The 14,990-nt window shown below is 39.9% G+C and overlaps 3 protein-coding genes across 5 annotated transcripts in view; 1 reads left to right on the top strand and 2 right to left on the bottom strand.

Moving 5' to 3' along the window:
* Nucleotides 1-14,990, bottom strand: part of haus4 (HAUS augmin-like complex, subunit 4) — a 268,044-nt gene that overhangs the window by 39,243 nt on the left and 213,811 nt on the right. The gene's annotated exons all lie outside the window — the stretch shown is intronic.
* LOC130928427 (RNA-binding protein 4.1-like) lies at nucleotides 1,421-8,537 on the top strand. 3 transcript variants are annotated; one of them, XM_057855022.1, is made up of 5 exons: nucleotides 1,421-1,567; nucleotides 1,927-2,356; nucleotides 2,500-3,195; nucleotides 8,166-8,199; nucleotides 8,326-8,537. In XM_057855022.1, exons 2-3 carry the CDS (start codon nucleotides 1,948-1,950, stop codon nucleotides 3,186-3,188), a joined length of 1,098 nt encoding a protein of 365 aa, XP_057711005.1. In that variant the 5' UTR covers nucleotides 1,421-1,567; nucleotides 1,927-1,947; the 3' UTR covers nucleotides 3,189-3,195; nucleotides 8,166-8,199; nucleotides 8,326-8,537. The 3 variants fall into 3 exon arrangements, with proteins under 3 accessions (XP_057711005.1, XP_057711003.1, XP_057711004.1); XM_057855020.1 differs by lacking the exon at nucleotides 8,166-8,199; XM_057855021.1 differs by lacking the exons at nucleotides 8,166-8,199; nucleotides 8,326-8,537 and adding an exon at nucleotides 3,447-3,612.
* Nucleotides 8,487-13,373, bottom strand: tifa (TRAF interacting protein with forkhead associated domain). Its single transcript, XM_057855027.1, has 2 exons — nucleotides 13,248-13,373; nucleotides 8,487-13,168 (listed from the first exon to the last, which is right to left on the bottom strand). Exon 2 carries the CDS (start codon nucleotides 13,155-13,157, stop codon nucleotides 12,591-12,593), a length of 567 nt encoding a protein of 188 aa, XP_057711010.1. The 5' UTR covers nucleotides 13,158-13,168; nucleotides 13,248-13,373; the 3' UTR covers nucleotides 8,487-12,590.

A 14,990-nucleotide genomic window follows, 5' to 3' on the forward strand; every position in this document is an offset into this window, starting at 1 on the left:
CATCCTGTGGCGTCAAAATGATAAGAACGGTGAGCAAAAATCCCAGAACCACACGAGGGGACCTAGTGAATGGCCTACAGAGACCTGGGACCAAAATCCTGCACTGCCAGACGTGTCCCCCTGCTAAAGAAAGTACACGTCCAGGCCCAGCTGCGGTTCGCTCGAGAGCATTTGGATGATTCAGAAGAGGAGTGGGAGAATGTTATGGTCAGATGAAACCAAAATAGCACTTTTTGGTAGAAACACAGGTTCTCCAGTTTGGAGGAGAATGAATACTGAATTGCATCTGAAGAACACCATACCCACTGTGAAGCATCGGGGTGGAAACATCATGCTTTGGGGCTGTTTTTCTGCAAAAGGACCAGGACAACTGATCTGTGTAAAGGAAAGAATGAATGGGGCCATGTATCGAGAGATTTTGAGTGAAATTCTCCTTCCATCAGCAAGGGCATTGAAGATGAGACGTGGCTGGGTCTTTCAGCATGACAATGATCCCAAACACGCTGCCAGGGCAACAAAGGAGTGGCTTCGTAAGAAGCATTTCAAGGTCCTGGAGTGGCCTAGCCAGTCTCCAGATCTCAACCCCATAGAAAATCAGTGGAGGTAGTTGAAAGTCTGTGTTGCCCAACGACAGCCCCAAAACGTCACTGCTCTAGAGGAGATCTGCATGGAGGAATGGGCCAAAATACCAGCAGCGGTGTGTGAAAAGCTTGTGAAGAGTTACAGAAAACGTTTGGCCTCCGTTATTGCCAACAAAGAGTACATAACAAAGTATTGAGATGAACTTTTGGTATTGACCAACTACTTATTTTCCACCATGATTTGCAAATAAATTCTTACAATCAAATAATGTGATTTTCAGTTGTTTTTTTTTCACATTCTGTCTCTCATGGTTGAGGTTTACCCATGTTGACAATTACAGGCCTCTCTAATATTTCCAAGTGGGACAACTTACACAATTAGTGGTTGACTAAATACTTATTTTCCCCACTGTACATGCTTAAAATGAACCTTCTCCAATTCTTTACATTCAATTTTTGGGGCAAACGTAAGGCTGCATTTGCCCTCCTATCAAACATTAAAGGTTGTCTTATTTTATTACAAACCGCACTGTCATAAAATGACGTTTATAGAGATTTTTAAAGCCATCAAACATCAAAGCTATGTAAAGCAATTCTTGTCAAACGTGAGAGTCATGTTTTAACATCACGCACTGATAATTTACACCGTCATGTATTCTTTACATTTTGCGGTTCGGCAAATAATACATTTTGAATGAATATTGGTTGTTATAATCAAGAATACAGTGACTGTGCACATAGTGTACATTTTATAAAATTGCTAGCATGATTGTACAACGTCTCAGTAACCGGAAATGACGCACATACAATTGAAACTGTGGGTTTCAATTCGACCAATCGCGTATGGGTTATTTTGATTGACATGTTGATCTCCCAATAGCATTTAAGCATTTGATTTCCCTCGCCGGTGTGCGCCATTAAGTTGCGTTTTCCAGCAGTGTCGGCTCAGTGGTAACGCGGGCTGTCGACGACGATTGGAAAAAAAGGTCGGTCTTAATACTTTTTTCGCATCTTTTCCTTCAACTCGTTACTTCTTATATTATTTGATAATACATTCTTGGAATGCAATTCGCTTCTAACCTCCTCTAGCTAACGTGTTGCGCAGTGCTAGTGTTAGCTTGCTAATAGGAACCGTTGGTAGCTCGTTCATCAGGAAGTGGCTAACATCGTAGCCTCTTTGTTGCTAGCGTGAGCTGTCGCTTTTAATATAGTTCTTTTCGCGGGTCTTTAAGCTTTAAAACACCCTTTAGAACTTTTAAATGGTTATTATCAGTCATCTTGGCGGTTTTTTTTTTCGTTTTACATCGAGCTCGAGGCTGACTTTTCTCGTCTGTACCACGTGTAGTGACAACCCCCCGGCGCAACAATGGTGAAGCTATTCATCGGAAACCTGACCGAGGAGACTGGGAGGGATGAAATCGAAGCTCTCTTCACACCGTACGGCGTGGTTACAGAATGCGCCAAGTACAAAAATTACGCCTTTGTCCACATGGAGGACCGCAAGGCGGCCACCAAAGCAATCCGAGAGCTCAATATGTATCAGCTTAACGGCAGAGCTATGAATGTCGAGCCTAGCCGAGGGAACAACCAAGGTCCAGTCAAGATCCACATCGCCAATGTGGAAAGGGGATTTGACCAAGAGCTGAGAGAGCTGTTTGAGGAGTACGGTACAGTCAACGAGTGTTCTATTGTGAAGAATTTTGCTTTTGTTCACATGGCCAACTCTGAGGAAGCAATGGATGCCATCAAGGGCCTGGATAACACAAGGTTTCAAGGTAACTCACCTAATACCTGCGGCCTTCTAGTGGTCAGCTGCGGTTATAGCATGATTGCTTTTGACAAATATTACTATTACATGTGTTTAATAACTAAAACCAATTCAAATTATTACTTAAATATTAAATCTTTTGCTTTTCAGGGCAAAACATCCATGTTCAGCTGTCGAAAAGCAAGCCCGCCTGGGGCGCAGGAGAGGAGGACTTTGGTCCGCCGCCACCACCGCCCGGTCGAGGAGGTTTTTACCCTCCTCATCCCCCTCGCTTCCATCCCGAGCCTCCTTACGGGGGTCGCATGGGCTCTTACCCGCCTCCGCCACCACCCCCGCCCCCTCCTCCGAGACGACCCATGTATCCTGACCGCAGCTATGGCGGCGAGCGCGAAGGATACGGCGGCGGCGGTGGTGGTGGCGGCGGCGGTGGCGTTGTTGATTTTTACGAGAAATACCGCGCCCGTCCTTACGGAGCCCCGGGGTACGACGATAGGCGTTCCGGGGCCATCCCGCCCCCTCCGCCGCCACCTCCCTCGGCGATGGGAAGAGAACGCGTCGCGATGGGTGCCCACGAAGCGTACGACCGTCGGCCAGGCCCCCATCCTCCCGCGCCTTACATGGCCCGAGACCGCAGTCCCATTAGGCGAGCCCCCCATCCTCCTCCGCCTCCAGCTCCCGCATCTGGTAACGGCTACTCCTACGAGCGCACCCGTTTTACCCCGCAGATGAAACCTCAGCCGTACGCTGCTCCGTACCCCCGGAACAGCTACGCGCAAAGCGGCCCCATGCCAGCACCGCCGCAGCCCAACTATGGCGCCTATCAGGCCCATGGAGTGTAAAACGGAGGTGAGTACAGATCACCGACCTCGCCAGTTTCGTCGAACAAAACCGGGTTTGCGAGAGAATAATCGAACCCGTATCAAGCCTCGTATAAAGCGCTTTAGAAGGTCATTCGCCAAAGCTCCTCGAGATCTAATCCAACTGTGACCACGTGTTAACCAACTCCAAACTGTGCTGTTGTTAAAAAAACGAGCGAACTCGCGTGAAACTTGAGTAAAAACCCCTTCCTTGACGTGTGGTATGCTCTCTCTCTCCAGGTTTAGAATATGTCAAGAACGCCGTCTGCTGATGCGCATGGTGCTATACGCCCCCCCGCTCCCGCACGTCTTTGGTGGATTGCGTTGCGTTCGCCGGAGACTTACTGGAAGATACCGTATTGCGGACAGCGACGTTCTTTAAAAAAAAAAAAAAAAAGCAAACAAATCCTCCGATTCATTGTTGCATTCACGTATATTTCTGAGCTGTCAATGCCTTTTCTGTTCCTCTGTGTTACTCCTCAAATTCTTAGATGGTTTGGTATTCAGTGCTTAGCTCAGTGTGACGCATTACTACACTTTTTTTTAATTTTTTTTTTTAAATTCACATGGGCTCCAAAATAATTTCGGTTCAGTCTTTGTAAATTATAGCCTCGACATAGACTGATTTTGGTTGCCCAGTTATGTAAAAGGAAAAATAAACTGCGTCAGTGTTTATACACATATACAATTTTTGTGGCGGCTTACAAAATGATTCAACTGTACGCATGTAAAATCCAAATTTTAGTTTTTTCCGCTTTGTTCGTGTGTATTTTGTGTTCCCATCGTTCACATGGCAACATTCTGTATGATTCTAGTTAGATTGCATTTTCCCTCTCGTCTGAAGGATTTTTAATAAACAGTTACAAGCGTGACAACTTCTTAACTGTCAGTTCAATGTTCGTCGCGAGCCCGTGGGCACGCATCGATTTGACGCCCGACACCCGGTAGGTGCTTTTTAGCTGGTTCCTTTTTGATTTCAAACTCGACTCGCACTCTTAAAATACTCTAAGCATATATGAACTCTCAACTCTCCAATTTCATGACGATATAATATCGATTCGTTGGACACCAACGTATTTTTGGCCACGATTCGATTTCGATTCAAGGGCCTTAAATCGATTTAATATGAACGAATTTAGATTTCACATAAAGGAATTAAAAATGCAGGTATTGGGATGTTTTTGTTGCTAAAACATTTAATTTAAGCCCTACGGCGTATTAAAGATGCCAATGTTTTGCTTTTAGGTCAGTGGTGCTTAACCCTGCTAATGGTACAGAACCCCACACGTTTTACATGAGGCATAGACTTCATAACCTATTGACGTGACACAGGAAACTGGGCCGATTCGTAGGGGGCCCATTTTCAAAAACTTCAAATATTTACAAAACCAAAGCTGCTACTGACCTAAAACCCAAAACGGGCACCTACCTTAGCCATATAGCCATCTACATGAGCAGCGGCATCAAAAAATTCAGTCGTACCCTTATAAAATCCCACTTAGTTTTTATACAAGTATAACACAACTTAAAATGGCTATAAAAGTCTCAGATTTTACACTAAATGCACAAAAATCACCAAATTCAAGAAATTCTAGCATATTTTCAGGATCAATAGCAATATTTAACATTAAAGTTTTTGACCAAAATTGTATTTAATGCAAGTTTTAAACATCTAATCAATTTATCAGAAACTGATAAATATGTAAATGGATTGTATATACAATTTTTTAATCAACTTAATAGAATAGCCCTTTACTATCATTATATACTGTTAGCAAATGAGGCTAGCGGCTGCCTGGCGTAACAGGAGCTATTCTGATTAAAATTCTTGTGAATAAATGCTTGAATCCCTGAATTCTTCATAGATATGGATGTAAAACGGCCCCGGTTCATGGTCAAAAGCAAAAAAAAAAACAACGTACAGTTAGCGTTTATTTCACGTATATTGACGAAGTACCATGCTACGATGTTAGCGAATGAGGCTAGCGGCCGCCTGGTGTAACAGCTTTTCTGGTGAGAATTCTTGTGAATAAATGCTTAAATCCCTGAATTCTTCATAGATATGGATGTAAAACGGTCTTGATTCTTGGTTAAAAGCAAAGACTCCATACAGTGAGTTCGCGTTTATTTTACGTATATTGATGAAGTGCCATGCTACTATGTTAGCAAATTAGGCTTGTGGCTGCATGGCTTAAAAGCTTTTCTGGCAAAAATTCTTGTGAATAAATGTTAAATCCCCAAATTCTTCATAGATATGGACGTAAAACAGTCTAGAATCTTGGTTAAAAGCAAACCGTACAGTTAGCGTTTATTTTATGCATAATGAAGTACCATGCTACTATGTTGGCGAAAGAGGCTAGCGGCCGCCTGACGTAAAAGATTTTGTAGCCAAAGTTCTTGTGAATAAATGCTTAAATCCCCCAATTCTTTATGGATATACATGTAAAACGGTCTCGATTCTTGGTTAAAAGAAGAAAAAAAAAACGTACAGTTAGCATTTATTTTACGTATATTGACGAAGTACAATGCTACTATCTTAGCGAATGAGGCTAGCGCCCGCCTGGTGTAACAGGAGCTTTTCTGGTGAAAATTCTTGTGAATAAATTCTTAAATCCCTGAACTGTTCATAGATATGGATGTAAAACGGTCTTGATTCTTGGTTAAAAGCAAAGACATCGTACAGTTAGCGTTTATTTTACGTATATTGACGAAGTGCCATGCTACTATGTTAGCGAATGAGGCTAGCGGCTGCATGGCGTAAAAGCTTTTCTGGCGAAAATTCTTGTGAATAAATGTTAAATCCCCAAATTCTTCATAGATATGGACGTAAAACCGTCTAGATTCTTGGTTAAAAGTAAACCGTACAGTTAGCGTTTACTTTATGCATAATGTCGAAGTACCATGCTACTATGTTGACGAATGAGGCTAGCGGCCACCTGGCGTAAAAGATTTTGTGGCGAAAATTATTTGATATACATGTAAAACGGTCTCGATGCTTGGTTAAAAGCAAAAAAACGTACAGTTAGCCTTTACGTATATTGACGAAGTACAATGCTACTATGTTAGCGAATGAGGCTAGCGGCCGCCTGGTGTAACAGGAGCTTTTCTGGTAAATTCTTGTGAATAAATTCTTAAATCCCTGAATTGTTCATAGATATGGATTTAAAACGGTCTTGATTCTTGGTTAAAAGCAAAGACACCGTGCAATTAGCGTTTATTTTACGTATATTGACGAAGTGCCATGCTACTATTTTAGCGAATGAGGCTAGCGGCTGCATGGCGTAAAAGCTTTTCTGGCGAAAATTCTTGTGAATAAATGTTAAATCCCCAAATTCTTCATAGATATGGACGTAAAACAGTCTAGATTCTTGGTTAAAAGCAAACCGTACAGTTAGCGTTTATTTTATGCATAATGTCGAAGTACCATGCTACTATGTTGTTGAACGAGGCTAGCGGCCGCCTGGCGTAAAACATTTTGTGGCGAAAATTGTGAATAAATGCTTAAATCCCCCAATTCTTCATAGATCTACAGTGGGGAGAACAAGTATTTGATACACTGCCAATGGGAACACCCATTGGCAGTGTATCAAATACTTGTTCTCCCCACTGTAGATGTAAAACGGTCTCGATTCTTGGTTAAAAGCAAAAAAACAAAAACGTACAGTTAGCGTTTATTTTACGTACATTGACGAAGTACAATGCTACTATGTTAGCGAATGAGGCTAGCGGCCGCTTGGTGTAACAGGAGCTTTTCTGGTGAAAATTCTTGTGAATAAATACTTAAATCCCCAAATTCTTCATAGATATGGACGTAAAACAGTCTCGATTCTTGGTTAAAAGCAAAGAAACCGTACAGTTAGCGTTTATTTTATGCATCTTGACAAAGTACTATGCTATTGTGTTAGCGAATGAGGCTAGTTGCCGCCTGGAGATCGGGACATCTCTATTTCAAAGTCTTCGAAGCGGAAAATCACACATAACTAGCCCGGATTATTTGACATGACGACTGGGTTGTAGATTGTCTTCCTGGATCGGCAAACCGCCCGGCGGGGAGAAATTTACAGCTCGTTCCCCGGAGGAGGGCGGCTGCAGTTGTTGTGCAGCTAATGTGCATGAGGAGAGCTTTTTACATGCCTATCAATAATCAAACGTAAGTAGTCCTTTATTTAAAGAAAGTTTGTAATGTTTACTTTGTAATCGCTGTATTCGTATTTGACATAATACAAAACAAGATGTTTACTCACTTCCTCATAAGTCCAATGGTCCCACAGTAGTAGGGCTTGTTTTGGCCAATATCCACGGTGAATGGGAACCTATTGAAACTCCAAAAAGGCGCACACGCCTCTCCCTCATACAGCAAGATTTTTCTGCAGCCGTTTGGCTGGCGTGATGTGAAAAATAAACCGCAAAATCAGCTGAATCCTTCGTCCTCATACACAACAGGAAGAGGACGCCTTCATCCGTACACGTCACAGCGCCCTCCTCAGTGCAAGACCGAAGCAGGAAGTTTTCATGGCGCGGGATTAAAAAAACTAAATAAATATAGCGATCGCTTCCAGACACATCGAAGCGGTCCATATCATTCAGGAGCATAAAATACCACGTGTATTATGAAATATACTTTTTCGTGTCACATGCAGGTTAAATCCGACATGAGCGTGTGCTGTCTTCGGCTATTACGAAATGAAGCTCGGCCCCCTCTGATCAGGCATCGCGCAAAGAATGACGAAGTGACACGTCAATAGTGATGTCTATGTGTAGATCAAGTCAACGCACAAAATTTGCATTCGTGGGCCATGCTAAATGATACAGCCGGTCAGATCTGGCCCCCCGACTTTGAGTTTGACACCTGTGTTCTTTCACCCAGTTGGTTTCAAATCATCGGAATTTGACATGTATTATTGGATGAAAGCCTCTATGGATTTTTGTCTTGGTGTTCTCAGTCTATGCTTTTTTTAGGTTGTTAGACTCTGCAGGAGACCTCGAGCTTATGGTAGGTGCTACTTGAATGAATAGCCAAAATGCGGAAAGAGATCAGTTTAGTTGAAACTCTGCCCACTTTATTTGTTTTTGTGTTCTCACTGGGATGTTTAAAGTAAGCATTTCCTCTTGTCTGCAGGCTTGTCACCTGCTCGGAGTCTGGAGTTTGCACTGATGGAAACCGTGGGACCAGATGACCTCACAACTGAACCGTTTGAAGACTGAATTCTTTGGCCACATGAGACATTCTGCACTCAGGGACGCGACACTAGACATTTCAAGTTCATAGAGTTGATCAGCTTTTTTTTTTTTTTTTTTTTTTTTTTTTTACTATCATATATATATATATTAGCCACCTGACTTTTTGTTTTTATACTCAAGTATTTTTGTGCCTCAACCAGATGGAATACTGTACCTGATGAGTATGTCTTAACAATTTTGAGAGAAACTTTTTACACTGTTTTTATTGGGTCAATTGGAGCTTTTACAATGTTCTTGCTAATCTTTTACAAGAGGCTTTTTTTGTATGACTGCCCTTTGTCTCGTGTAGATAAAGATGCGCTGTGATTCAATTCTGTTGTAGGGAGTGATTTTTATTCGGGTATTTGGCTGCGCGGTATCAGCCGATGCCGTATCTCCCACTTCAAATGACGAGTAACATTTAAATTCACAGCAGGATGAAAGGACACCACACTATTAGAGAAGTTTTTGAGAAGGTACGTACATAGCTGGTGACAAACTGATGGAAACTAGAGCTTGAAAACTGCAGATTGCAAGTAGTACTCAATAGTAATGGCTTTTTAGCTGTACTGATACTAGACGAAAAACACTCCGGTGACTTGGAAGTTACGCTCTGAGACCCCCAATTTGGCCAAATTTCAAATTTACATGTGTTATACATCATTGGAAAGCCTAAAATCTCAATTTTCTGGGGGAAGAAAATATTTGAACAGGAGGGCATTAAAAAAAAACCCTGGCTCGGTGTGAGCGCATCCTTATTAAAGACACCATAATTTTAATGACATTGCGTACTTATTTTGATCCAAAAACTCCAGCGCGTCTGAGTGTCAAGACACAGAAGTGAATGGCCACAGCCGAACTTTTGGGGGATTTTATGAGTGAAACACGGTAATATAACATGGGTTGCGATGCAGACCTCAAGGAGTTGTCGAGATTTTAAATGTTTTAACTTTCTTTGGATCAATTATTTTGTCATGTAAAATACTGTGGAATATGCGACTAACAAAAAAATGAGCTATAGTAATGAGTAGGGGTGCACGATAGCCATTTTTTGAAACCGATATCGATAACTTCCTGCTGCTCAAGGCCGATACAGATACGATAACCGATAATAATATATATATATATATAATTTTTTAATGTATATTCACTTGAGTTTTTGAACACCTGTTGGTCAAAAATATTAGTGGTTGATTCAGCTGAGATTTGCCTTTGACCGAACCAGAATTTTCATGATGACGTGAACATTATTATAATGAACAAAACAAAGACGTAACAAAAACTTTGCACACTGGAAAAACAGGAATGGAAACAAACGTGCAAATCCAATCCGACACGTGCCAAAAATATTAATAGGGCTGATAATTGTTATTGGATTTATTGGGATGACGTCATAATTCATATTATCGGACCAATGATTATGAGACCGATAATTATTGTGCACCTCTAGTTATGAGGTAGATATCCCTGACCAATTTTGCAGAGACCATTTTTCTCATTGAGACGTATTTTGTTAAAATGTTTAAATATGCGAGTGAATAATTTGTCTTTAACCCTTGAAAGCCTGCAACATGAATGTCAGAGAATCCCAAATTTTTTTAAATGAGGTCCTAATGGTACCTAATTTTTTCCGAATTTGTAATAAAAGAAAAAATGAATATGTGTAATAAGCGCTCTATAACCCTAGCTAAATCCAGATTTTTCTGATGTAACCTGCGGATGCATGTGTTGACTTGCATCCATTTTTTTTTTGGGTCTGAATTTCAAAATTCTAGTCTCTAATGAAATTGTAAGTATCAAATGTCATAAATTAGGCTATAAGGGGTTAAAACCAAATATTAGACATCAATTTGTTTCTAAGCTAAAAATGACCAAGAGAGTCTGGCTGCAGTCCGCCTCTCAAAATGATAGTCAATAGACATTTCAAATAATAAAATTACCTTTTATGGCTGGGTTGAAGCAAAAGGGTTGCGCGTTGTCCGTAAACATATCTCCAGCGTAAAATGGACACATTAAAAATAGTTCGGGGGCTTAATGCGCCGTGAAACTGCTATGACAGCGTATAGACATTGTTCTATTAAACACAACAGTTTGGGCTTGAAACACAGCAGTTTAAAATATTTTAAAGAAGGGTGCAAGAGCAGAAATTGCTTTTTCAGTCTTGTGTTTTCAGCCATTAGCATCTGTAGCTGTACAACACCAATAAGGAGTGTAATTGTAACAGTATTACTAATCTTTTAAACCATGGGACAACGACGCAAAATATTGAAAGAGCCACATTGGAGCAAAAATATGTCTGGACCCACGAAAAATTGAAAGCCTTATATAAGCCTCATGATGAAAGCAATGTATTCTGTATGTATATTAGGTAAGTAAAGCTGCGGACCCCGGATTAAGTGGTAGATGATGGATCAAAATGACTAAGTTGGTTAGAAATAAATAATGAGCCTTCATTATTACTGTAATTTCCACACTATAAGGCGCACCTGAAATCCTTCAACTTTCTCAAAAGCTGACAGTGCGCCTTACAATCTGATGTACATATATATAGATCAATATTAGTTAATCATGGCATGACATTCCATTTAGCTCAGCTCCATCTTATGGATGCATAACACAACGCCTACGACTGCTACTACTGCACCTTATAATGCAGTGCGCTCTTTACGTGAAAAGATGAAAACGATTTTAAAAAAGGCCATTAATTGAAGCTACTTCTTGTACTCCGATGCACCTTTTCGCGTGAAAAATACAGTAAATGTGTATTCTCCCTGCAGTTTAACTTCATTACAATTCGAAGAATGTAGTGCTGTAATGATTAATCGATTAACTCAAGTCAAAAAGATTAGAATTAAATTATGCTTCTCCGAGTATTCGTTTAAATAAAGTGGCGTTGTATTGGTTTATTTTGAAAGTGTTAGCATTATTGATTTGGGTGGATACACTGCCCTCTAGTCTGCCTCATTTCACATGGCTGAATCCAGCTGCTCCATGTTAAGACCAACATAAGTTTTTGTTTGGGCTAATGTTTTTTTTAATGCATTCATAATTTAGTTTATAGGTATATGTAGACATTTATTGTGGGAATATGTCTGAACCATTTTGAGCATTGTAAAAATATATATATATATATTAGCTTTTTATAGCATTTAAGCTAATTAGGGCTGCAGCTATCGATTATTTTAGTAGTCGATTAATCGATGAGCTAGTTAGTTCGATTAATCGAGTAATCGGATAAGGAACATAAAAAATTAAAATACCTGAGCTGAGCCTCAAACGGTATTTAAAAAAAAAACAAAAAAAATGAGGATCGAGGTACAACAAACATTTGGCTAACTTACATAGCAAAAGGCTGCTAGCTTAAATGCTATAAAAGGCTAGGTTTTTTTGGTTTTGTTTTTCACACAACGCTCTTAAATGGTTCAGACACATATTCCCACAAAAAGCAGCTAAATATACCTATAAACTACTATACGAATGCATTAAAAACATTAGCTCAAACAAAAGCTAATGTTGGTCTTAACAAGGAGCAGCTGGATTTAGTCACATGAAATGAGGCAGACTAGAGGGCTGTGAATCCACCCAAATCAATTAAACTAAATGCAAACACTTTCAAAACAAACCATTACAACGCCACTTTAATTAAACGCATACTCGAAGCAGCAAAATTTAATTTGAATATTTTTTTCTAATCGAATACTGGAGTTAATCGATTAATCGGTGCAGCACAAAGCTAATAGACTTTAGCTACGTAAGTTAGCCAATTGTTCTTTCGTTGTACATAGATCCTTATTTATTTTTTTATACCGTGTGAGGCTCAGCTCAGGTATTTTAATTTTTCATGTATCTTATCCGATGACTCGATTATTCGAATTAACTAGTTCATCGATTAATCGAATACTAAAAGAATATAGAAGAATGTCATATTTGTCCTCCTACAGAAACTGTATTAGAACTAAAATGTCAAAAAATAATTTGCTGTTTTCAAACATTTTTGAAAACACTCCAAGAAGCCACTAGGGCGGCGCTAAAGAGCCGCATATGGTTCTAGAGCCGCAGGTTGCTGACCCCCGGTTTAAACAAAAGCGGTTAGTCAATGACATGTTACAACAAATGCTTGAAGGCTAGAAAAATGTTAAAAATCTTCACAAATATGGTGGGATTTCAAGTGAGGAACAATGTTTCGTCAGTCTCAGACGGGACCCTTAGTTCGGACAAGGGGGGTCTGCCGGTGTCCATGATGGGCATAGCACAGTGCTCGCAGGGGCCAGTCTCCCTAGAAGGAGGAACGGACAGTATCTCCAGCTCCACCTCAAAGCTCTGCTTGGCCTCTCCTTCCTCTCTGACAATCAGCATCTCGTATTCAGTGAACCGGACCAGGGCCTTCCTTGGCAGATCGGTCTTCTCTAAGAAGTCCAGCGTTGAACCGTTAACGGTCACTTTGACCGTCTGAGACAGGTTTTGCAGGATGAACTGCATCTCCGAAGTCTCCGGTATTCGATAAGCTTGCAGGGCAAACTGCTTGCGTGACACCCGGGAGTCAACCAGGGCAAAGGTGCAAGACTGGGCATCCCGTCCAAAGCGTAGAGATTCATCCGCTGGATGTTTGCTTCTATTGCCCAGCGGAAGCAGACTGAAAAGGCCTTTGCGATGCTGTTGTGGGTGATACAACCTGATGCTGAGACAAGTCAGGAGATCCTCCTCTGTTTCCATTGTTTGGCACACATTCATGGTGAAGAAACCTGAAAGTTGACATGAGTTTAAAATCTCGCAAGTAACAATGAAATAAAAGTTAAGACAGAAAAGGAAGCAGGCTTTTACCTGTGGTTGGTACCAACGCTGTGATAAAAATGAACAGAAACTAAAAACGCATCAGAGGTGAAGTTGTTTTCGGGGGCGGTTGTCCCTCCCAATGACGTCATCGTCACGAGACGTTAAAGGAACCAGGGAGGAATTTGGTGCATTCAAAACCCCCTTTTTTGAGGGGTAAAAAGGGAAAATGACGAATGCCACTTTGGCAGAAAAACAAAGAAGTTAAAAGACATGATATATTTTCTTTTTAAATATTTTAGCCTTTTTTTGGCACATGGTCATTATAGCTGTAAGTATGTCGTAATTTGCCTAAAGACAGAAAGAAGAGCGGGAAGTACGTGATGTCGCAATGTGTTGAAAGGAACTCAAGAGTTACACATTAACAAAACGCTCATCATCCCTGGGTTGTGGGTGGAGTTAACCTTTTCATGCACGAAGTATTGTTTCATTTTTCGCAGTTTTTAAAAATTTAAATAGTGTAGTAATCAGAAGTGGGTAGAGTATGGGACGCCGTTTGTAAAGCAGCACATGCTGAAAATTACGACATTTTCCCACATTTAGCGCCATACAGTGTTGAAAACGTGGTGTGAAATTTTTAGAGTCCCTTTTTTTTTGCACATTTACAACAGAAGTTATGGACCTGAATGTTTAAATCCAGAACTAAATATTTAATTTAAATCTTAAATTTATATCCGATATCCTAAATGCTAAATCTGGAAAAGGTTGTAACTAGCTTAATATGCAAATTCACATGACTGGAGTACGGAAGTAACAAAATAATGGCTGATGCACACAAAATACTATTTTACCTATATATTAGGGCTGTCAAACGATTAAAATTTTTAATCGAGTTATTCCCAGCTTGAAAATTACTTAATCGTAATTAATCGCTATTCAAACCATCTATAAAATATGCCATATTTTCAGTAAATTATTGTTGGAGTGGAAAAATAAGACACAAGACGCATATATACATTCAACATACTGTACATAAGTACTGTATTTGTTTATTATAACAGTAAGTCAACAAGATGGCATTAACATTAAAATTTTGTTAAAGTGATCCATTGATAGACTGGTAGTTCTTATAAGATAAATGTTAGTACAAGTTATAGAAATTTTATATTAAAACCCCTCTTAATGTTTTCGTTTTAATAAAATTTGTAGGGCTGTCAAACAATTAAAATTTTTAATCGAGTTAATCACAGCTTAAAAATTAACTCATCGTAATTAATCGCAATTCAAACCATCTATAAAATATGCCATATTTTTCTGTAAATTATTGTTGGAATGGAAAGATAAGACACAAGACGGATATATACATTCAACGTACTGTACATAAGTACTGTATTTGTTTATTATAACAATAAATCAACAAGATGGCATTAACATTATTAACTTTCTGTTAAAGCAATCCATGAATAGAAAGACTTATAGTTCTTAAAAGATAAATGTTAGCACAAGTTATAGAAATGTTGTATTAAAACCCCTCTTAATGTTTTCGTTTTAATAAAATTTGTAAAATTTTCAATCAATCGGCGCCAAATAAAAACTAGGAGAGGTTTAAACCCGCGCTTTCGAGTCATGTTGAGGGCAGCGCTCTATTTCAAATACCTCATTTTTATGGTGCTTTAAAGAAGCAACATGATTGAACAGGCTGGCATGAATTTTGAACAGCAAGCTTGCGTCTGATTGGTGTAATGGAGTCATGTGATTATTGTTGCGATGTCTCATTGGTGAAATTGGTTGAGT

This window comes from Corythoichthys intestinalis, chromosome 13 (assembly GCF_030265065.1).
Source record: "Corythoichthys intestinalis isolate RoL2023-P3 chromosome 13, ASM3026506v1, whole genome shotgun sequence".
In the NCBI taxonomy this organism is placed as follows: Eukaryota; Metazoa; Chordata; class Actinopteri; order Syngnathiformes; family Syngnathidae; genus Corythoichthys; species Corythoichthys intestinalis.